This window comes from Salvelinus alpinus, chromosome 28, assembly GCF_045679555.1.
Source record: "Salvelinus alpinus chromosome 28, SLU_Salpinus.1, whole genome shotgun sequence".
Classification (NCBI taxonomy): domain Eukaryota; kingdom Metazoa; phylum Chordata; class Actinopteri; order Salmoniformes; family Salmonidae; genus Salvelinus; species Salvelinus alpinus.
In genome coordinates, this window is record NC_092113.1 from 37,034,608 (window position 1) to 37,058,764 (window position 24,157).

Genomic DNA, 24,157 nt, shown 5'->3' on the forward strand with positions numbered 1-24,157 from the left:
GACACAATGCCCCAGCTGCGCATCCAGGCTGCTCAAACGTTGTCTATGTTTGGCAGCACATACCTGTGTGAACAACTGTTTTCTTTGATGAACCTGAACAAAACATCACACAGAAGTCGACTTACTGCTGAACACCTCCACTCAATTCTGAGGATTTCCTCAGCTCAGAGCCTTACCCCGAACATTGATGAACTTGTGGAAAAGATGGGACACCACCAAGTATCACCCTCAACCTCAAACAAGTGAACATTACTGTGCAATCACATATTTAGAGTTTTTACTCAGTTCAAGTTTAAAAGTTAAAGTTTAATATTTGTTTTCACTGCATGTTACTTCTCCTTAAACAAAGTGTTGTTTTTGATTAATAGATTTTTGCACTTTATTTTATTGTATTTCAATCCAATTATATTTTAAAAATATTTCAGTTGAGTGGATGATAGAAAATTGCTATTATTGTTTTTTTCTTTGAAGTAAATTTAGCCCACTTTTGCTAAAATAGAAAATATAGGCTACTGATGGTGCCTTGAATACCGGTTTCTTTCATTTAATGTTCATGTTATGGGGATTTTTATATAAAGGAAATTTGTCTTTTGTGTCTGTTGAAAATTAAAGATTACTGACAGAGCCATAAGAAAATATTGCTTTATTTATCTGATCATATTGGAATATATTTGTTAGGTTTTCAGTAGGTTCAATTAGGTTCACTAGACTATATGCGTCATTTAAAAAATTTTCAATGAACATTCGAACAGTCCGGCCCTCGGCTTGTAGCTAAATTTTTTATTTGGCCCTCCGTCCATTTGACTTTGACACCCCTGCTCTACAACATCATCCACGAGTATGACCACCACCGGTGCAGCCATGGAAGATGATGAAATGGAGGAAGCACCTCTGGATCTGGGACCACCTGAGATTATTATGAACCTCACGGAAGTGACCACTGAGGACCTCGTTGAACAGGATGTGGCCGTGGAGAGAAACAGAGAGAGAAACGAAGAGGAACAACGTCACACCAGGCGTAATCAGAGGTACCAGCCCCCAGATCCACTCAACTCATTTCAGCAGAGGCTCCTCCAAGCCGTCGAGAGGGATGCAGCCCAACCTGATGCTCACAGGAAGGAGGATGAAGAGACCCTCTTTGCCATGAGCCTGGTGCCAACACTGAAGAGGCTGCCTCAGCAAAGAAAAGCAGCAGTCAAGGTTAAAATGTATCAGCTGCTTTTCGAAGCCGAGTTCAATGGTACGTTTTTTTTTTCTCCACATCACAGGTAGTGTCATAAGTGTGCGACAGTGAAGTAAAGTAGGTCATTTTTAGAGTATACTCATGTAGGTTAATTGGTATTTCAGATCAAAGTATTAATATGAGGCAAATGTATAGCTGTTGTTTCTGGGTTAGAAAATATCCCAAAACAGGTTGCTGTCTAAATATTTGCCTGTCATATTCATCTTTTGATCTGAAATTCCATGAGTAAACAGCAAGTATTACCAACTTTACCACACTGTTCCTATATTTATGCCACTAACTACACTATACAAGCAGTATTTAGTTAACATAAATCTCACCTTTTATGGTGTCATATTATGTTAAGCTTGTATGTGTTGTTTTTCTCTTCCCTTTCAGAAATTGAGTCAATTTAGCCGACCAGCTCACAGGAAGGACAGGAAGAGGAGTTGTCTGGTTGCTGTTTTGACCTCCCTCATTGTACCTTTCTTTTCACACACGTCAGTTCTGTTTAAATTCAGTCAATTCATTTGTTTATAAATTCTTAGGATAGCATTCATTATTAGTGTTACATAGATTTCTGAATTGAAACTCATACGGAGTTTTCACAGATGCTCTTGGTCTCTTACGAGACTAAAGGTCAATATATTTATTTCCTTTAAAACCACTTGAAAACCAGGGTGTTGAAACTTTTTGTGAAGTTATGTTCCATCGACTGGTCCATGACGTCCAGGGGCCATTTGGTTGTTTAGCTGTGTTATGGCTACATATTATTTCCTTTTTTTCAGAGACAGAGACACACACACACCTCTTCATACCTCAGATCTCCTGTGCCCTTCCCTCTCTCTCTTTATGGCCATGTCTGAAGTTCCGCTACTACGTCTAGGCTTTATGAGTAGTCCCTTTATCGGTCTGCAGTTGTGCCAAAAATACATGCTCTTGTTGTTCTCTTACAGATTACAGGCTATACATTCATTTTATTTATTTTTTACACGCACATACACACCTCTTTCAATAGTTCAATTTTTTTAAACATTTTTACAACACATACCTGTCATGTTCTTTCCTGTACTTGAATACTTATTAAATTATAATGTTTTCATAGTCAGTTGTTTCAGTTGTTTATTAATATCTAATTTATACTTAATCTGTTTATTTCTTCCCTATACCTTTGCAGATCTAAGACAAGATGAAAGTAAAAACATTCTCTTCCTAATTAGTTTTTTTCCCACCTGTATTTTGTCAGGCCAGTGAGCATGGTGGTAAACTGTACTATTTGTATGGACCCTAGGTTACCCTTTCCCTTTGTTATCATACTAACTGTATGTCGTATAACTTTAATTAGTGCTCCCGCTCACCTGATGTACCATGCCAGGTGTGTATAATACTGACGTTAATGGGAGAGGGAAGGGGTTATTAAGGTGTGGTCTTTACTCCCAAATGTCACTTAAATATAGCTTCCAAATGAAGAGAGACAATGATACATAAAGTAATCTGGGGGAAAAATGCAATTTTATGGACAACGGTGGATAGTTCTTAAAATAACCTTTTGTGTTATGGGGCTCTTAAAAGAGCCATTTCACTCCACGGCATACTGCCATGGGACTTCACCTGCTGGCAATGAGAAGTAGGTGGTCAGCTTCTCCCTCACCTGGAGTGCCTGTCTGGGGGCGTTGTTGGCACCTGCCCTGGTGACATCAGGAAGGTGACCATTTGGCGTGCCCATCTCCATCCGGAGCGGCTCCTGGAATGACCTCCGCAGGTAGTTGTGGAGAACACATGTGGCCTTCACGCAGGCATCGACATTTGAGGGGCTGAGACCAAGCACTCTCCAATACATTCTCCATCGGGCTGCCAGAATCCCAAAGGCGCATTCAACAACTAACCTTGCCCTGGACAGTCGTTTGTTAAAGATCCTTACAGGCTTTGGCAATGGCAGCTGGCGTCCAGCGTAGGGCCTCATGAGGTTGGGTCTTAAAGGGAAGGCCTCGTCGCCGACGAAGATGTGGGGAACAGGTCCCAGGTCTTCAGCTCCAGGGAGTGATACAGGTGGTGGAATCTCCAGGGTGCCATCCTGAAGTGCCTGGCCAAAGGCAGAGTCCCGGAGGGTCCCGCCATCACTTCCCTTGCCGTAAGCACCAACATCGACAACACGGAAACAGTAGGTGGCATCTACTACAGCCAAGAGTACAACTGAATATGTACCCTTGTAGTTGTAGAATTGCGAACCTGAGCACGGTGGAGCCTGGATTACTACATGTTTCCCGTCAATGGAGCCAAGACAGTTGGGGAAATTCCACCTCTCCAGGAACTCGGCAGCGATGGCCCTCCAGTCTTCCTCCTTGGGGAAAGGCATGTATTCACCAATCAGACAGTCCCAAATGGCTTGTGCCACAGCGGGGACAATGCCTGCCACCGTGGACCGTCCAACTCGGAAGCTGAATCCTATGGTCCTGTAGGAGTCCCCTGTCGCCAAGAATCTAAAATATAATGATAAATATTGTGTATAACTTGAATTCCACCCACATATTATATCTACTCATATAGCTACCTCATTACTGTTTATTATACTATACTAATTATATTGTAATACTCATCAACCATCATTAACAATGCCTTGAAACTGTACAATTCAGTCTATGACTATATCAATAAACTGTAGTCCAGGCCAACTCTACTCTTAGAAAGAATGGTACTATCTACTTAAAAGGGTTCTCTGGCTGTCCCCATAGGAGATCCCTTTTAGGTTCCAGGTAGTACCCCTTTTGGTTCCAAGTAGAACCCGATTTGGTTCCATATATTATACCTGGAACCAAAAATGGTTATCCTATGGGGAAAGCAGAAGGGACACTTTTGGAACCTTTTTCTCTAAGAGTGTATGTGAGTCCAATAAGAATGTAATGAATGACTGTAACTGTCTTGAACAACAATGGGTCCTGGAGAAGACTAGCCTACCTTCATCAGGACAGAAGGCACCTTTCTTTTCATTTGGTAACATTGCATAATTAAAAAAGGATTATAAACCAACTTTGGGAAAAGTTATAGTCCCAATGAACATTCTGTAAAAGTACATCTGATGTCAAATAGGGACTATTAACTAGAGCCCTTTAGCTAGCTAGGTTGCACATAAAAACAATGTATCAAATATCAATCAATTATGGTATCAAAGGCTTTAAAAATGTACTAGAATGTAGCTTACCGGAGACAAATCGCCAGGCGTTCAACTGGGCTGATGGACTCCCGGTAGTTGGTATCCATCCGGGTGATCCTGGCTCCAACCATCTGGAGCAGGTGATCGAACTGGCTTCGGTCCAGACGAAAGTAACTTCGGAATTCCTCTCCAAACAGTCGAAGCTCTTGAATTAGACGGTGGAACTCCCCTGCCTGCTTTCGGGACTTTAACCATCTCTGGACCCACACAGACCTGCGCTTTCGGCGGGGCTGGTCCCGGCCCAACAGCGCGATCAAGACCACCTTCCTCAACGTTGGTCTCATTGTTGAAAGAGCCTACTCTGCCTATCTTTACTATTTATTATTGCATTTCGCTCCAAAACTGCATTTTGGAGGGAAATTATATTATAGGCTCTCACAATTAATTTGAGGATGTCATCGAATAAATAATATACTTGGCAAATAAATTTATAAAAAATGTAAAGAAATTATGCAATCAAACTGTTTTTATGTAATCACAAATTTTTACTGAATATGTGTGCAAAAGAAAATCTACTTTCATATTTTGCTACTTTCTGTCAAGTCCACTCATACAATTTGATGCATACGTTCGATTTATCGAACGTATGCACCACACAGAACGCACTGCAACTGCCTCTGCAACGCAATGTTGCAAGGCAAATGCAGCGTTCCATTGGAAATGAATGTACTTCTGGTGTATCGAAACGCAAAAACGTAGTCGGTGTGTTCGAAGCGTCAACTTGGATTTTAGCCTTTTGACTCGACCTGACTTGATACCGTCCCCAAGCTCAGATACTAAAAATGACGCTATTAAAAAAGTGTTAAGAAAGAAAAAAATCGGATATAAAGACTACACTGTATCAACAAAAAACGGATTTCAACTTGCAAAACATGCGGGAAGAAAATTAGACGGAGGCGCAACAACTTCCAACTTTGTTCGACATTTGAAGTTGCACAAAGAACGGTAAGTCGTGGCTAATATAGCCAACAGCTATATCATTTAATATCTTTGCTAGTATAGCATGTAGGCTAACGTAACGTTAAATCAATGAGCCTCCACACAGTCAGTCAGTGCGGGTACGTGATCATTGCACCCAAGATTGAGCTACAACTGGCTAGGCAGTTGGTAGCCTAAATCCTGCCGGATGTTACTGCTGTTCCTAAAACAATTGACATATGTTAGCCTACTGTAACGAGAGAGAGAGTTGGTCGATAGATTGTGCCCCATAGCGACTATTTCCATGGAAATATAAAGTTTATTTGGAAAGTAAAAAATATATTTTTAAAACCATTCATGATTTGTGTAATATTCTAACTATTACTCTTGTTAAAAATATGAAATGGTATTACATTTGGTGAAGAGCACATTATGACTTGTTTAGGATTCAAAACTCAAAGTTTAGGAATTTAGATTTGTCGGTCTTGATTTGAGTGCCAAGACTTGTGACTTACTTGTGACTTATAAAGCAATGACTTGTCCCACCTCTGGTACTAACCATGGAAAGTCCCTCAAAAACAAAAATGAAAGCTTTGGAGTTGAGGGTAGGGAAGTCAGGATCAGGAGGGAAATGTGCTGTGGTGTTGCCTTTTGTGAAACCTTAAGTCCATACCAGAGTGGATTCAGAAAAGGAAGGACTAATCTATGCAAGAGACTAACGAATCATTTATCTGTATATTCAACAGAAATGTTTGCGTTGATTTTTGGTTTTAAATGGATAGTGGTGCGACCAAGAAGAGTAGTAATATTGTTGGAACTCTACAACAGTTTTGTGTAGTTTAAGATCTGGACGGTCAGAAAGTGAGGATTTATGGTTAGAAGCAATGACACTGTTGTTGGGTTTACAAAGAAATGGTATTGAAATTAGATATACAGGTGCAGTTGGGTAGAGGGGAAAATTAAAAAATGAATTCTGGAAAAACGGGTTCGATTTTTGGCAGAGACAATAGGATGAACGTAGTAAGGGAAGACATTTTTATTGTACAAGGAAATCTATACGAGAAATAGTGTCATGTAATGGGAATAGTAGGGGGGGAATTATGTTGTGTAAAATGAGATTTGAGCATACAGGATTGGATACATCTTTTAAATTGATAGGGAAACATGGTACTGGAATGTGTAATGGCTGTACGGTTTAGGAAACGGTTGAACACGTATTATTATTTTGTGAGATGTATGATGTAGAAAGGGAGAGGTTGTGTGACAGGGTCGGAGGAGTTGGACAGGAATGGGGAGTGGGTGGTATTTTGGGTGGGGTGATGGGAGTAGTGAGGTTTGTAGAGAATTATTTTATTTAAAATTCTGGGTAACTTAAGAGAATATTTTCAATCAAACGTAATCAATCAAATGTATTTATAAAGCCCTTTTTACATCAGCTGATGTCACAAAGTGCTATACAGAGACCCCGCCTAAAACCCCAAACAGCAAGCAATACAGATGTAGAAGAGCGGTGGCTCTGGAAAAAAATCCCTAGAAAGGCAGGAACCTAGGAAGAAACCTAGAGAGGAACCAGGCTCTGAGGGGTGGCCAGTCCTCTTCTGGCTGTGCCGGGTGGAGATAGTACATGGCCAGATTGCTTTGCTTCCTTTAGTGCATACACTGTCCAGTTGTTTGTGTAGCCAAGACAAATAGCGGTATAGATAGGTCGTGACTGGCCTCACACAGTCGGTGCTGGTGTTATGCACCTGTCAGTTGTTTGCGATTCGCCAATTTCAAGAACAAAAAGTCTGAGTTCAACAGGTAAAAGACTGCTCTGTTAATTGTATAGGACGATTAACGTTCTTAAGTGCATTGTACCATCTAAACCGCTGTGAAATATATTTTCCATAACCAATAATATTGTATTTCCAAAATTAAAATAAGACGCAAAACATTTACTTAAACATGGGAAGCATATAAACAGTGAACATACTCTGTATAACAGATCTACCGCTTCTTAGACTTGCTTTAAATGAGAATGACAGATCTATAACTCTAATTTATATGCACATTTGGATGGTCTCCCAAAAGCTACATACTGCAGCTTTAAGGGTTAGGGATGTCCCAATGATCCCTGATAGCACTAACTCTGGAAAGTATCTCGTTCAAATACGAAAGTGTGAACTAGTCCGACTTAATCAAACAGGTAAGACTGCTCTGTTACATGTGTAGGAAAAGTATATTCAATATTGATTTAAATATGTATAATATCGTATTTTGAAATATGATTTTCGTATTCGAAATGAACTGTTAGCTAAAGTGTTATTTTACGTTAGTGCTAGCCCTAAAGGACACGACGCTGTCCAGCCAAGACAATACAAGTCAAACACCAAGAGACTGGTCAGCGTTGTTTTAGCTACATACAGGTTTAAAGGGTAACATTAAGTAGCATAACCGTAACAACATGTAACATATGGCTTTGCGTTAGTATACACATCAGATCTCCCAAAGCAAAGTGACACCTCGCTTTTATAGTTTGAGTTATTACATAAATCCGATCAGAATTCAGAAGGTGCTATTTCGAAATTGGGTAGGGCGTCTTCAGTTTCCCTTGTCAGGCATTGCATAACAATTTGTAATTTGTCAGAAATGTCCAGATCAACTAGCCATGTCAGCAAACATTTTAGCTAGGTTTTGTAGCCCATAGATTTTGTTGTAATGTTTGAGACACTCAAAGATGACATTAATACACATTAGACATGGCAAAATGTATAGAATTGCAAGAAAATGACCTTTTAAAACAGCAAAATGTTCTCTGCACCCTGTGACAAAATGTGTAGAATTGCAGGAAATATGCTTTAAATCTGCTAAATTCTCTACACCAACAAGAGGGGTGTGAACAGTTTTATCATGAACAGTGCTTGTGTCCATAGAAGTAGACGTGGGAGCGAGATGTTCCCCAATGTTGGAAGGGGGGCCTGAGTTAAACCGTTTGGGAACCCCTGGTGTAGAGAGTCATTGTACCATCTAAACCACTGTGAAATACTCTACATGAAAAAGTATGTGGACACCTGCTCGTCAAACAACTTATTCCAAAATCATGGGCATTAATATGGAGTTGGTCCCCCCTTTGCTGCTATAATAGCCTCCACTCTTCTGGGAAGGCTTTCCACTAGATGTTGGAACATTGCTGTGGGGACTTGCTTCTATTCAGCCACGAGGATTAGTGAGGCTGGGCGATTAGGCTTGGCTCGCAGTCGGTGTTCCAATTCATCCCGAAGGTGTTTGATGGGGTTGAGGTCAGTGCTCTGCAGGCCAGTCAAGATCTTCCACACCGAACTCAACAAAACATTAACTGTACGGACCTCGCTTTGTCCACAGGGGCATTGTCATGCTGAAACAGGAAAGGGCCTTCTCCAAACTGTTGCTACGAAGTTGGAAGCACAGAATCGTCTAGAATTTCATTGTATCCATATTAATGCCCATGATTTTGGAATGAGATGTTCAACGGGCAGGTGTCCACATACTTTTGGCAATGTAGTGTATGTAATAACCCCAAAATATAACTGTTTGTACTTACAGGTAACCAGATCGTGACTACAACTAAGTCTTTGACCACACTGTGTCCTTATATTGGACGCCGTGGGGCGGCAAGTAACCTAGTGGGTCGAGCGTTGGACTAGTAACCGAAAGGTTGCAAGATCGAATTGCCGAGCTGACAAGGTAAAAATCTGTTGTTCTGCCCCTGAACAAGGAAGTTAACCCACTGTTCATAGGCCGTCATTGAAAATAAGAATTTGTTCTTAACTGACTTGCCTAGTTAAATAAAGGTTAAATAAAATATTGGTGAGTAAAAAAATCTACCCTTTTAACAGAGGGGCATACATTTATGGTACAGCATGACACCACCGTTGTACTACAAATCACTGTGTGATACAAGGCATTTGGTTGCTGGCAATGGGAGACAACATTTTTAGGTTTTAATATGTTGGTTCACATAACACAGAAAAATGTAATAGCCATATACGATAGAATTCCATTGAACCAAGAATAATCAGTTCTAATTTAAAGTTTTAAATAATGTACGGCAAATATTGAAATATTGTATGATATTAAACTTTTCCAATTTTATTTGTGTGTGACTCAAGGTCTACATGAGGGTTGACGACAACCGGGATGTTCTTAGTTCAAATCTAAGATTCCAGGGTGGTGGACCTTCTTCCACTGAGATGTTGAGGATTGGAGAACCATGGCTCAGTTTCAAAGCTTGATATGGATAGTAAGTTAAACGGTTTTGGGTTTTGTAAGCTTAGTAGCTTGGCATCATTTCATGCTACAGCAGTAAATGGCACCAGATAGTATGCTCAGAGTGTACACCAATGATGTACAGTGCATTTGGAAAGTTCAGACCCCTTCACCTTTTCCACATTTTGTTACATTACAGCCTTATTCTAAAATGAATTAAATCAATATTTTCCCCCATCAATCTAAACACAATACCCCATAATGACAAAGCGAAATAAGATACCTTATTTACATAAGTATACAGATCCTTTGCTATGAGACTAGAAATTGAGCTCAGGTGCAACCTGTTTCCATTGATCATCCTTGAAATGTTTTTACAACTTGATTGGAGTCCTCCAGTGGTAAATTAAATTGATTGGACATGATTTGGAAAGGCACACACCTATGTATATAAGGTCTCACAGTTGACAGTGCATGTCAGAGCAAAAACCAAGCCATGAGGTCGAAGGAATTGTCCGTAGAGCACAGAGACAGGATTGTGCCGAGGCACAGATCTGGGGAAGGGTACCAAAAAATGTCTGCAGTATTGAAGGTCCCCAAGAACACAGTGGCCTCCATCATTCTTAAATGGAAGAATTTTGGAACCACCAAGACTCTTCCTAGAGCTAGCCGCCCGGCCAAACCGAGCAATCAGGGGGAGAAGGGCTTTGGTCAGGGAGGTGACCAAGAATCCGATGGTCACTTTGACAGAGCTCCAGAGTTCCTCTGTGGAGATGGGAGAACCTTCCAGAAGGACAACCATCTGTGCAGCACTCCATCAATCAGGCCTTTATGGTAGAGTGGCCAGACGGAAGCCACTCCTCAGTAAAAGGCAATGACAGCCCGCTTGGAGTTTGCCAAATGCCTGAATGCTAAGCTTCTCTTCTGGAGGAAACCTGGCACCATCCCAACTCTGAAGCATGGTGGTGGCAGCATCATGCTGTGGGGATGTTATTCAGCGGCAGGGTCTGGAAGACTAGTCAGGATCGAGGCAAAGATGAACGGAGCAAAGTACAGAGAGATCCTTGATGAAAACCTGCTCCAGAGCGCTCAGGACCTCAGACTGTGGCGAAGGTTCACCTTCCAACAGGACAACGACCCTAAGCTCACTGCCAAGACCATGCAGGAGTGACTTTAGGACAAGTCTCTGAATGTGGTCCAGCCAGAGCCTGATCGAACATCTCTGGAGAGACCTGAAAATAGCTGTGTAGCGAAGCTCCCCATTCAACCTGACAGAGCTTGAGAGGATCTGCAGAGAAGACTGGGAGAATCTCTCCAAATACAGGCGTGCCAAGCTTGTAGCCACACTGTGGTCCCGTGTGGCTCAGTTGGTAGAGCATGGCGCTTGCAACGCCAGGGTTATGGGTTCATTCCCCACGGGGGGACCAGGATGAATATGTATGAACTTTCCAATTTGTAAGTCGCTCTGGATAAGAGCGTCTGCTAAATGACTTAAATGTAAATGTAGCGTCATACCCAAGAAGACTCAAGGCTGTAATCACTGCCAAAGGTGCTTCAACAAAGTACTGAGTAATGGGTCTGAATGTGAATGGGATATTTCAATGATTTATTTATATATAATATTAATTATACATTTGCAAAAAAATCTAAACCTGTTTTTGCTTTCTCATTATGGAGTATTGTGTGTAGATTGAGGGACAAAACTATTTAATACATTTTAGAATAAGGCTGTAACATAGCAAAATGTGGAAAAAGTCAAGGGGTCTGAATACTTTCTGAATGTACTGTATATTGGAAGCAGTTCTCAATAGGAATGAATGGATTTTTACATTCAATAAAATGTTTCAATGGTGAAATTACTTGTATTTTAGTATTTCTTTGTTGAAGTGGGGACAGTAATATTACTACAAAAAAACGAACGAATAGGTCAAGTTTAATTCACGTCATAATTAATAAGTATGCATTACTGTGTCTAATAGAATATAGGCTACTTATCAAAAACGAATGTAGACATTAATACATGCATTTCTATAACTTTCTAAATCTTTACCAAAATGGCCCTGTTAGTCATCCTGGGTTTATACTCCATTTTTGTTTTGAAAATGGTTTGGTCTTTGAACATTGTCAAATCTTCCAGCAGGGGACATGGCCTTGCAAAAGCAAATGATTATATTTCCTCTTTGAAAAAATCAATCTGAGTAAGTAAATTTCACTAACATTTATTAATCAAAACATGGAAATCTTAACTATGCTTTCTCTCTATTTGGAACTGTCAATCTGAACTCTCCACCTGTCACATCTCTACCCTAACCCCAAACTCTCTTCAACCCCAAACTCTCTTCAACCCTGCTTCGTCAATGTGTGACCCCCCTCTATTTTTCAACAGTGGTAATGTCTTCTTTTTCTCTATTTACAGATGAACCTAGCTATCATTTTGACACTTCTAACCATTGAGCGCTCTAGTGCATGTGGTAGAGCAGAGTACAGAATAGGTGATGAATGCTGTCCTATGTGTTCTCCAGGTAAGGACCAGCTCTGTATACTATATGGACTATTATGAAGAAAATACATTTCAATAGCAATCAATCCATGACACTCACCTTCTATCCCACAGGAAACCGGGTACATAAACACTGTACAGAATTTACAAGTACTTCCTGTGTCCCCTGTACCGACTCCACTTTCCTTGATGAACCCAATGGTCTTACAGCATGCATACTGTGTACAAACTGTGACCCAGGCTTTGGTTTGATGGTAAAGCAGCCATGTAGACCTTCATCAGACACTGTCTGTGGGACACTGGAGGGGTTCTACTGTCTAGACCCAACTAAGGATGGTTGTAGAGCAGCCCAGAGACACAGCAGCTGTAAACCTGGTCAATACATCAGTCACACAGGTTGGTCTTCTGTCTCTCATTATTACTAATTGTGTTGTCATAATTCAATTTAGTCAAGTTGGTAATTTCAGTGTGAACAATCATGACAGTTAATGGAATTAAATAAATGGGGGGACAAATGAATTTTTAATTAATATTTCAACATGAATTTCTGCAGGAACAACATCTACAGATACTGTGTGTTCTGACTGCCCTGGTAAAACTTATTCAGATGGATCATTAACATCTTGTCAACCACATACAGAGTAAGTGGGGACATTTATTAGTTAGTTCAAAAAGTTATTCCCCTGAAGATATAAAAATACAACTATAAAGAAAACATACCTCTGTTTATGTCTTTAACAGATGTGAATTCTTGGAAATTGAACCAGGAACTCCTTGGTCGGATTCAGAATGTGGAGTAGCCTCACTTCCCACAGCTGGAATCATAGCTGGTGTTCTCATATGTTTTTTCCTGATAGCCACCATAGCTGGTGTTTGTTTATTTATGATAAAAAGACAAATGGTGAAAACAAGACAAAACTCAGGTAAGATGACTGGAATTGTATTTGTACCATTCATTGTTTTCATTGCCTGTGATATTCAGTTTACTCTGTGAATGCTGCATGTTCTACTTCTCATAGTGTAGATTACTACTGTTTGTTATCGTCATGGTTACATGGTATGTTTATTACAATATTGGTCATCTGTCTTTTTTTTTTTTATAGACCCTCAAATACCTACACAGGTATGTTTGGAAATCTATGAATATCTTTCATCACATTGTACTACTTTGTGCTTTCTTCTGACTGTGAAATTTGAATTTATTGGGCCAGTTTCCCAGACAGAGATTATGCCTTGTTTTGGAATGTGAAGCACTTGAAATGGAAAATCTCCATTGAATGTGCTTCTTAGTCCAGGACTGAGTGTAATATCTGTCCGGGAAACTGGCCCAATGTGTTTTACTAATTACTGATTCCATTTGATAGGCATCCCCAGATCAGGAAATACCAATGCTGTCTGGGGGAACTGGAAATGGTGAGGCACACCTTCAAGGGTTTCTAAATGTGTACAGAATAGTTTTTATGAGTTAAAAGAATTTCAAACATATTTATGAGTAAATGTATATGTATATAACTTCATCAAGTCATCAATGCTAAGACAAATGATCTGTTACAAGAATATAGTACAAGCTATTGTACTACACAACATTGTCCAGAAGGTAAATTAATTACTGATAAATTTCAAATAACTTCTCTCCCCAGATTCAAGCCCCCGTCACAGTCAGGAACTCAACAATCTGTAATCTGTGGTCCACTGGCTGGCTGGTCCAGCCATCTCTAGTGTATCTTAACACTACATGTTGAATGTGATATTGTAGAATCTGGTTGATATGAAAACCGGATTCTACACCACATTCTATTGTAGAGTAAAGAAATGAAACACTTTGAAACCCAACCTCCAGTAGGAAGAATATGACTTCTAGATTCCTGTTGGGAGAGAACATGGGGTTGTTTGAAACTTACTCCTCAGCCTGAACTGTTCTCAAAATCACCAAATGACCAGTCAAGCTGTCAATATTATCCAGCAAGTTCTTTACAGAAAAACAAGTTGTACAACCAAAGTTTGACACTGCATTACTCCGAATTGAATAATATCATTTTTATTTAGAAAGAAATGTTTTCTAATGAGGGATTTGTACAAAGACTGAGTCAATTTTACAGACAAAGTTGTCCTTGAAATGAACATTACAAAAATTCGTTGGAAAAATGGTCATATGATCTACTAAATGTTTATGTAACTTGTTGAAGGTTAAATATAATATAATACTGTACAAGATGTTACATTAAATACAGTTTTGCCTAACAATGTACACTTGCTGGATTTATTACTTGAAATGCATGGAGGACATCTACAAAACAAAAACGGTCAATATTTCATGCTATGTTTTAAATCTTTCAAATTGTCATGCCCACCGTTCCTGGGTAAATGCTTTCATTAGCATGGGAAATGACCATTTAGAGTATTTGAGTAAATATTGCACATTTAGAGCACTACTGAACTGTAAATTAAAGCACAACTATTACACCAGACTGCTACAACATGATTGACCTTATGACCTCCTGAATGTCACTATTCTAAGAATCCAAGTAAGAATCTCAGACTCATTCTACAAAAGCATTAGAATTTCATCAAATGTGCACTAATGACAATACATGACTGCCCTCTAGAGGTTATTCCATAGGCTACAGAAATATTGAGTCTGGTACTTTATAAATCAACTGGTTTTACTCAGAAAGTGGTTAAGAGTTTTAAGTTTGTAAAAAAAAATATTTAGCTGTGTGACATCAACATCACCTAATCACCAATAAATCTGTCAACAGAAATTAGACAATGTAAATATTAAACTATTGTGTTACATAGTAAAGGAATGTAATGTGTGTACATTTTGTTAGTGATGAACTGCATAAAATAAAGCACAGTTGATGTGTTTATTATTTGAAATGCATGGAGGACTCCTGCTTCAAAGATATTAATTTTTTAGAAATATATCCTTACCTCTGCCTAAACAGCATAATGTAGCGCCCTTCACTTTATTAACAGGTGACAGTTTTAATACTCATCTTTTTACAATGTGTTAAGGCATTGCACTGCAACACCCGTGCCAATATATCCTCCAAACACCGGCTTCTCGGGAATTATCACTTAAATATACATTCTACAGACCCTACAATATTTTTACTTCAACACCTAGAATAGTTTGCTTTTAAGCCAATATGTATTTCAAATACAGTGATTTGCACTGGGGGCATTTATTTGACCTTGGAACATGTTTTAAAACCCATATGTTGCAAATGTCACTTAAATATGAAAAAAATAGCACAATTATTTCTCATATCATGAATAAATATCGGTTATTGACGCGTTTCTGTTATTCTGATGGGAACTTTTATTTTGAAAACTGTTACGCTGAACGTAAAGTGAAAGTAAAATGAATCCAGGGCCCTACACCACTGATCAAGGCTGGGGTAAGATAAATATGACATATTTACGTAGAAATAACCTACTTTACATGTTCCTGCGCTGTAGCATAACTTTAAGAATCATATATTTTCATATTGATGAATGATTGTGTAATTTTACTACAACGAATAGGCAGGCCCATGCTCCGCTGTTCAGACAGACTTTGCCTGGCTACTTTTTGTTCGTTGCCCCGCTGTGGGGGTAGAATGCTTGCCAAACACCTGGGGCCTCATTTATAAACCGTGTGTATGTAAAAGATAGACCCCAAAACATCAACCATATTGATTTCAACTGTCAAGTATTGACCCATCAATGCAGATGAAAGGGGTGGAGAGAACAGATCCTCAAGCAATTGTTTTACAATGTAAAACAAGACAACAAGCCATGCAAAACACATTTATAAATAATTGTCTAGGAAATAGATGCCTATTTGTAATTATTTTAAAATGTAACAATTAACAAAATAGATTTCCTCTCTTCTCACTAACAGTGAATGATTACATCTTGTTATTAACCTGTTTATTGTTATGAATAAGCCAGTCCATATCCTCCATTTTCACAAAATACTAGTTTTCAATGCTAAACTTCACCCACTAGAAACTTTGCGTAGGTGTAACGGATGTGAAATGGCTAGCTAGTTAGCGGGTACGCGCTAGTAGCGTTTCAATCAGTTACGTCACTTGCTCTGAAACCTATTAGTAGTGTTGCCCCTTGCTCTGCAAGGGCCGCGGCTTTTGTGGAGCGATGGGTAACGACGCTTCGTGGGTGTCCGTTGTTGATGTGTGCAGAGGGTCCCTGGTTCGCGCCCGTGTCGGGGCGAGGGGACGGTACTAAAGTTATACTGTTACATTGATGCTGTTGACCCGGATCACTGGTTGCTGCGGAAAAGGAGGAGGTTGAAAGGGCCCAAGTGACGTAACTGATTGAAACGCTACTAGCGCGTACCCGCTAACTAGCTAGCCATTTCACATCCGTTACACTCACCCCCCTTTCAACCTCCTCCTTTTCCGCAGCAACCAGTGTTCCGGGTCACGGCACCAATGTAACAGTATAACTTTACGTCCGTCCCCTCGCCCCGACACGGGCGCGAACCAGGGACCCTCTGCACACATCAACAACTGACACCCACGAAGCGTCGTTACCCATCGCTCCACAAAAGCCGCGGCCCTTGCAGAGCAAGGGGCAACCCTACTTCTAGGCTTCAGAGCAAGTGACGTAACTGATTGAAACGCTAGTAGCGCGTACCCGCTAACTAGCTAGCAATTTCACATCCGTTACATAGGCATGGTCTAAAGTTTGTGCGAAGGTGAGCTTATTTTATGTCAAATTCGTTTTTTATACATGCCAACTTTTGCTTTAAAACTGTCACAGGCAAGTTTTAGGGTCCATTTTGTACATTATAAATTAGGCCCCAGGCCAGGGTTTGAAAAATTCCTCCTTAGTTGTACATTTTCCTCGAAATCTAAAGGGACAACCGAGATTCGAACCAATGTTTTAAGTAAGTCAACATGTTATTACTCCAACCTCGTGAAAGTGACAAATTCACATGTTTTCATTCTCGTCAAAAACAACTTTATATCGAAGGAGTGCATTTGAGTTGACGATTTGCACATGCGCAGTTTGGCTCGAGACAACTGTCACACCCGATAACGTGTTTCTACGCATGAGTTTAGCAAGCCAACGACGCCTACAAGTGATCGCTGATTTTTATTGTGAAGCAGTTGTAGTATATCTTCATACTGTGCTGTCTTTGGTAGAACGGACTTTGCTCCATGTACAAGGCTACTTCACCACAAGAGGGCACCATTCTCTAATAATCATTTGCCAATTTCTCAAAGTTGATAACTAGCTAATTACAGTTATTTTTCAGTGATTCAATTCAGCAAGATATCATAATTTACTAAGTGAAAGGTTATTATATTTTATTATGATTCTGTTCAGTTTTATTCACATTGATGGTGGTGATTAACTCAGGGGTGGCCAGCCGACGTACATTACTATATTATATTTATTAACTGGGCAGTTTATGCAATATTTAAGCAGAATATAATTGAGCTATTCTTACTATACAGTACAGGTACTAAAATACATGAAGTCTACAGGTCAGTTCATCTCGATACTTCAAAACTCCTAAGAACAAATCCTGTGAGTTGGTCTTCCGGTGAGTTGGAGAGGAATGAGGAACCATGGCAAAGTTTGAACACTTTATATGGACTGTAAGTGAAACATTTCTGATTTGCACATTTTGTGGCTTGGCAAGTTTAAAAAACAAATGATCAAAAGTAAATATTTCCTTCATGAAATATGAATTATAGTTATTAGCCTACTATATAGTCTTAGTTTCAATTTTACTGAAACCTCGTAGAAAAAACATGGAGGAGAGAAATGTATTTCATTAACATTTATTGACTGAATTTGCAGATAACTGGTTATCTTGGGTTTGATGTCACATCTTTAAATGTAATGTATGCTGATGTTTTATTTCTTCTCTATTTCCAGATAAATTTTATACTTCTCAACAATGAACCCTGTTTCACATATGATCACCTCATCTATAAAATAGGTGATAGATATTGCATAATGTGTAGGCCTGGTAAGGACCTTGTGTATTTTTATGAGGGGTTAATTATAATAATAACAACAAGAATAATTATGATGATAATAATAATACCAAAAGGTAATTATTTTCTGGCTTTCTTTTCAACAGGATATCGTGTAAATAGGCATTGTACTAAATCTACACAAGCACCTTCCTGTGTTCTCTGTATTGACTCCACATTCCTTGATGAGCCCAGTGGTAAAACAACATGCAACAACTGTACCACATGTGATCCAGGTGAGAACTCTGTGTTCTGGGCATAAACACTGAGCTACTTTACTATATCAGCTGTTGTTTTAATGAAATACAACAGGCTTTACATTTAGCTTCAGATACCAAGTGACATGTTTTCTCCATAGGTTTGGGTTTTAAGGTAAAGCAGTCATGTAGACCTTCATCAGACACTGTCTGTGGGACACTGGAGGGGTTCTACTGTCTAGATCCAACTAAGGATGGTTGTAGAGCAGCCCAGAGACACAGCAGCTGTAAATCTGGTCAATACATCAGCCATACAGGTTGGTCTTCTGTCTCACTCATAATACTAATTGTGTTGTCATAATTCAATTTAGTCAAGTTGTTAATTTCAGTGTGAACAATCATTACAGTTAATGGAATTAAATAAATGGGGGGACAAATTTATTTTTCATTAATATTTCAACATGTATTTCTGCAGGAACAACATCTACAGATACTGTGTGTTCTGACTGCCCTGGTAAAACTTATTCAGATGGATCATTAACATCTTGTTAACCACATACAGAGTAAGTGTGAACATTATTAGTTAGTTCAAAAGGTTATTCCCCTGAAGATATAAAAATACAACTATAAAGAAAACATACCTCTGTTTATGTCTTTAACAGATGTGAATTCTTGGAAATTGAACCAGGAACTCCTTGGTCGGATTCAGAATGTGGAGTAGCCTCACTTCCCACAGCTGGAATCAGAGCTGGTGTTCTGATAGGTGTTCTATTTTTTCTGATAGCCACCATAGCTGGTGTTTGTTTATTTATAATGATAAAAAGACAAATGGTGAAAACAAGACAAAACTCAGGTAAGATGACTGGAATTGTATTTGTACCATTCATTGTTTTCATTGCCTGTGATATTCAGTTTACTCTGTGAATGCTACATGTTTTACTTCTCATAGTGTAGATTACTACTGTTTGTTATCATCATGGTTACATGGTATGTTTATTACAATATTGGTCATCTGTCTTTTTTTTTTTATAGACCCTCAAATACCTACACAGGTATGTTTGGAAATCTATGAATATATTTCATCACATTGTACTACTTTGTGCTTTCTTCTGACTGTGAAATTTGAATTTATTGAGCCAGTTTCCCAGACAGAGATTATGCCTAGTATTGGAATAAAAAGCACTTTAAATGGAAAATCTTCATTGAATGTGCTTCTTAGTCCAGGACTGAGTGTAATATCTGTCTGGGAAACTGGCCCAATGTGTTTTACTAATTACTGATTCCATTTGATAGGCATCTCCAGATCAGGAAATACCAATGCTGTCTGGGGGAACTGGAAATGGTAAGGCACACCTTCAAGGTTTTCTAAATATGTACAGAATAGTTTTTATGAGTTAAAAGAATTTCAAACATATTTATAAGTAAATGTATATGGTATATAACTTTATCAAGTCATCAATGCTAAGACCGATGATATTATACAAGAATATAGGACAAGCTATTGTACTACAAAACATTGTCCAGAATGTAAATGAATTACTGATAAATTACAAATGACTTCTCTCCCCAGATTCAAGCCCCTAATCAGTCAGGGACTCCACATTCTGTAATCTGTGGTCCACTGGCTGGCTGGTCCAGCCATCTCTAGTGTATCTTAACACTACATGTTAAATGTGATATTGTAGAATCTGGTTGATATAAAAACAGGATTCTACACCACATTCAATTGTAGTGTAAAGAAAGGAAACACATTGAAACCCAACCTCCAGTAGGAAGAATGTGACATCTAGATACCTGTTGGGAGAGGACCACAGTGTCTTTGTACCACATGGGGATGTTTGAAACGTACTCCTCAGCCTGAACTGTTCCCACTTGTGTCAGTGAATAACTAGCTTTTTGTGTGGGCGCCACTGGTAAGATGCTTCAGAAGGGCAGAAACATATCAGCTTCTGCTACAGCTTACAGACTGGTCTAAAATGAAAAGGACCTTGTGATGAGTATAAAGTAGCCTAACCTTGCTAGGAAACAGATTTAGAAGCTGTTTCCTCTCTTCCCAGGGGAAAGTAAAATGTGTTCATAACTTCAGGACTGCAACATCTGTCAGCCCAGACTATGGAACTTCAAATGGGACTTGATAATATCTTGAGACACAGATTACTGGAAACTGGTGCAGGATGCACTGGTCTAATGTCCATTGCTTGTGTTTCTTGGCCCAAGCAAGTCTCTTCTTATTGGTGTCCTTTAGTGGTTTCTTTGGAGAAATTCGACCATGAATGCATGATTCACGTAGTCTCCTCTGAACAGTTGATTTTGAGATGTGTCTGTTACTTGAACTCTGAAACATTTATTTGGGCTGCAGTTTCTGAGACTGGTAACTCTAATGCACTTATCCTCTGCAGCAGAGGTAACTCTGGATCTTCCTTTCCTGTGTCGGTCCTCATGAGAGCCAGCTTCATCATAGCGCTCTCTGGTTTTCGCGACTGCACTTGAAGAAACTTTCAAAATGTTCTGTATTGACTGACCTTCATGTTTTAAAGTAATGATAGACTGTCGTTTCTCTTTGGTTATTTGAGCTGTTCTTGCCATAATATGGACATGGTATTCTACCAAATAGGGCTATCTTCATTATACCACCCCTACATTGTCACAACACAACTGCTTGGCTCAAACGCATGAAGGAAATAAATTCCACAAATTAACAAGGCACACTCCAGGTGACTACTTCATAAAGCTGGTTGAGAGAATGCCAAGAGTGTGCAAAGCGGTCATCAAGGCAAGGGGTGTCTACTTTGAGTTATCTCAATATAAACTATATTTGGATTTGTTTAACACTTTTTTTGTTTACTATGTGATTCCATAGTTTTGATGTCTTCACTATTATTGTACAATGTAGAAAATAAAGAACCTTATGAATGAGTAGGTGTGTTCAAACTTTGGACTGGTACTGTAGGTGCTGGCCTAATAAAGTCTAGATGAAAAAGGATTGAAACGTCATTAAAGGTGGTAGTAAGGAGCATATACAGTGTCCAGGCCTTTCTGTTCTTTTTATAACTACATCACTGGATACCACATCATTGGTTACTACATCATTGCTTACGGTGACAACATGATAAGGACTATGAATGAGGAGAGAGGCCAGTCATACCCTGGTCTTTATCTAATCCAGGGCCACTAGGCTGCTGATGCTCTACAGGTTCAGAGAGTCAATGGTCTCCTGGCAGACTTGGGCCTGACTCCTCTGGGCTTCTCCACTTTCAGCGTCTGGCTGAGCTGCTTTGTCTGACCTTTAACCTCAGCTACTTCCTCAGGCAGTTGGACTACAACCTGGAGGATCACAATCAGTGGATCAATGACAATTTATTTGGATTGATATTGGCTTGACATTAGACTTTGTTCATGTCTGTTAATACTGACACAAGAGGGCAGTACAACCTATCCTGTGACCGGATGTAAGCCCTGTGTTGTTGCTGGAGATACATTATCTAAACCCTTTTACATTACCTGCCAATCTTTGAGGTTTCTCATTGAAGCATTCCTTGACATAACCAATGCACTTGCACTAGTCTATTTTCTTAGACATCCATGAGCAAAAGTTACATCACTGTTACGCACGCCTCTATGAAGAGGGAACGCAACACCCTGCTACAACTCAACTCTCCGTGAAGTGAAAGAGGTATGGACTGTAGGTGCGAGTAAGGATGACAAAAGGCAGAGAATTGACCATTTACTAGGAATGTATTCCTTCACACGGTAATATGGGGAAAAGGGGCAGGACGGAACCAAAGCAAAGAACGTAAATATCCAAAGCCCCTCCTATCTAACTTGCCTACCCACTACTTACCTAATTTAGCACCACCTGGTGCGCTAACCGAAATACAGGGGGTGGTCCGCCCAGGTCTTACCTAGTGTGCCTAGACAGTGAATATACTACAGGTATATGTATGCCCGCGGGCCTCTTGCCTAAGCACTCCCTAGGTGCCTTCCCCTTCCCCCCTGGGAACAAATGAAACAGAATATTAAACAATTACACAAACAAACTGAGAAACACCTTCAGTGTAGGGTGACAGTTGAGGATTCCTTCAGCGTAGGGTGACAGTTGAGGATTCCTTCGGCGTAGGGTGACAGTTGAGGATTCCTTCGGCGTAGGGTGACAGTTGAGGATTCCTTCGGCGTAGGGTGACAGTTGAGGATTCCTTCAGCGTAGGGTGACAGTTGAGGATTCCTTCAGCGTAGGGTGACAGTTGAGGATTCCTTCAGCGTAGGGTGACAGTTGAGGATTCCTTCAGCGTAGGGTGACAGTTGAGGATTCCTTCAGCGTAGGGTGACAGTTGAGGATTCCTTCAGTGTAGGGTGACAGTTGAGGATTCCTTCAGCGTAGGGTGACAGTTGAGGATTCCTTCAGCGTAGGGTGACAGTTGAGGATTCCTTCAGTGTAGGGTGACAGTTGAGGATTCCTTCAGTGTAGGGTGACAGTTGAGGATTCCTTCAGCGTAGGGTGACAGTTGAGGATTCCTTCAGCGTAGGGTGACAGTTGAGGATTCCTTCAGTGTAGGGTGACAGTTGAGGATTCCTTCAGCGTAGGGTGACAGTTGAGGATTCCTTCAGCGTAGGGTGACAGTTGAGGATTCCTTCAGTGTAGGGTGACAGTTGAGGATTCCTTCAGCATAGGGTGACAGTTGAGGATTCCTTCAGCGTAGGGTGACAGTTTAGGATTCCTTCAGTGTAGGGTGACAGTTGAGGATTCCTTCAGCGTAGGGTGACAGTTGAGGATTCCTTCAGCGTAGGGTGACAGTTGAGGATTCCTTCAGTGTAGGGTGACAGTTGAGGATTCCTTCAGTGTAGGGTGACAGTTGAGGATTCCTTCAGTGTAGGGTGACAGTTGAGGATTCCTGCAGTGTAGGGTGACAGTTGAGGATTCCTTCAGTGTAGGGTGACAGTTGAGGATTCCTTCAGTGTAGGGTGACAGTTGAGGATTCCTTCAGTGTAGGGTGACAGTTGAGCATTCCTTCAGTGTAGGGTCACAGGTCAAAGGGATCTTTGATCTGAAAGCACATTTTATTTTTCAAACAACTAATTGCTGAAAGATTAATGAGAAGAATATGCTTTCAATTTCATCAACACATCGTTTTGATTAATGGGGACAACTCTGCGTCATGTACACTACCCTTTGTTAGGTCCTTCAGGGTCCCTGTCAACAGATAGTGGTAACATCACTCCTGCATAAATCCTGGAGACGGTCCACCTTGTGCAAGGCTCACTGCAAATATTTCACCTGCCACTCTGGATATAAGAGAAGGTGAAATAAGAAAATGTTCCTTCATAGTATTTTTTTTAACATTTAGAAATGTATGTGTTTTACAGAATTGTACATGTGCCTAACACTTTTGTACAGTACTGTATGTATGTACATACAGGTGACTATATATCGACTAAGAAACAAATAGTACATGGCCTGCTTATGAGTTGCCATGAAAGAAAGTTAGATTAATTAAACTGAAAACGGGGAGAACAGGCGTTCGTAGCTAAATGCTTTTGGTTAGCTTGAGAATAAAAATTGCATGATTTATCATTCTATGGTATGTATGTAATACAGGTATGTATGTAATATAGTATGATGTTATGAACCGACACTGAATCGTAGGAGCTAACTACCAGGGTTGCAAACTCCCGAGGGACCAAAATGTGAACACTTTTTTTTGTTGCACTGAAACATGCAGGGGGAAATGGAGGTTTTAACTAACTAAACAACAAAAAATATGATCTATATGATCCGTGTGTGTAAAATAAAAAAAGTGGTTAATGTGAATCTAACTCACAGTTAAAAAATGTAAAGAAAGCAATCCAATGTTATTTGTTGCCTAGACTTTACTGCAAATGACACTCAAG

The 24,157-nt window shown here is 39.8% G+C and overlaps 2 protein-coding genes, 1 long non-coding RNA gene and 1 pseudogene across 11 annotated transcripts; 3 read left to right on the forward strand and 1 right to left on the reverse strand.

The window, feature by feature from the left end:
* Nucleotides 1–2,712: 2,712 nt before the first annotated feature.
* On the reverse strand, nucleotides 2,713–4,717 carry LOC139557800 (uncharacterized). The gene is made up of 2 exons (XM_071372997.1): nucleotides 4,422–4,717; nucleotides 2,713–3,702 (listed from the first exon to the last, which is right to left on the reverse strand). The coding sequence occupies exons 1-2, from the start codon at nucleotides 4,715–4,717 to the stop codon at nucleotides 2,802–2,804; spliced, it is 1,197 nt and encodes a 398-aa protein (XP_071229098.1). The 3' UTR covers nucleotides 2,713–2,801.
* Nucleotides 4,718–5,086: 369 nt separating this feature from the next.
* Nucleotides 5,087–14,323, forward strand: LOC139557802 (tumor necrosis factor receptor superfamily member 14-like). 8 transcript variants are annotated; one of them, XM_071373007.1, is made up of 11 exons: nucleotides 5,087–5,378; nucleotides 8,913–9,053; nucleotides 9,479–9,609; nucleotides 11,713–11,773; nucleotides 11,992–12,097; nucleotides 12,190–12,471; nucleotides 12,629–12,716; nucleotides 12,817–12,998; nucleotides 13,179–13,198; nucleotides 13,440–13,488; nucleotides 13,716–14,323. In XM_071373007.1, the coding sequence occupies exons 5-11, from the start codon at nucleotides 11,992–11,994 to the stop codon at nucleotides 13,754–13,756; spliced, it is 768 nt and encodes a 255-aa protein (XP_071229108.1). In that variant the 5' UTR covers nucleotides 5,087–5,378; nucleotides 8,913–9,053; nucleotides 9,479–9,609; nucleotides 11,713–11,773; the 3' UTR covers nucleotides 13,757–14,323. The 8 variants fall into 8 exon arrangements, with proteins under 8 accessions (XP_071229108.1, XP_071229106.1, XP_071229103.1 ...); XM_071373005.1 differs by lacking the exon at nucleotides 11,713–11,773; XM_071373002.1 differs by having other exon boundaries at nucleotides 13,179–14,323.
* A 2,386-nt stretch (nucleotides 14,324–16,709) lies between these two features.
* LOC139556885 (tumor necrosis factor receptor superfamily member 14-like) lies at nucleotides 16,710–18,838 on the forward strand (annotated as a pseudogene).
* A 97-nt stretch (nucleotides 18,839–18,935) lies between these two features.
* LOC139557818 (uncharacterized) lies at nucleotides 18,936–21,188 on the forward strand. 2 transcript variants are annotated; one of them, XR_011671474.1, is made up of 3 exons: nucleotides 18,936–19,124; nucleotides 19,304–19,323; nucleotides 19,565–21,188. It is a non-coding gene; the product is annotated as an uncharacterized lncRNA (long non-coding RNA). The 2 variants fall into 2 exon arrangements; XR_011671473.1 differs by having other exon boundaries at nucleotides 18,936–19,323.
* The last annotated feature ends 2,969 nt before the right edge of the window (nucleotides 21,189–24,157 follow it).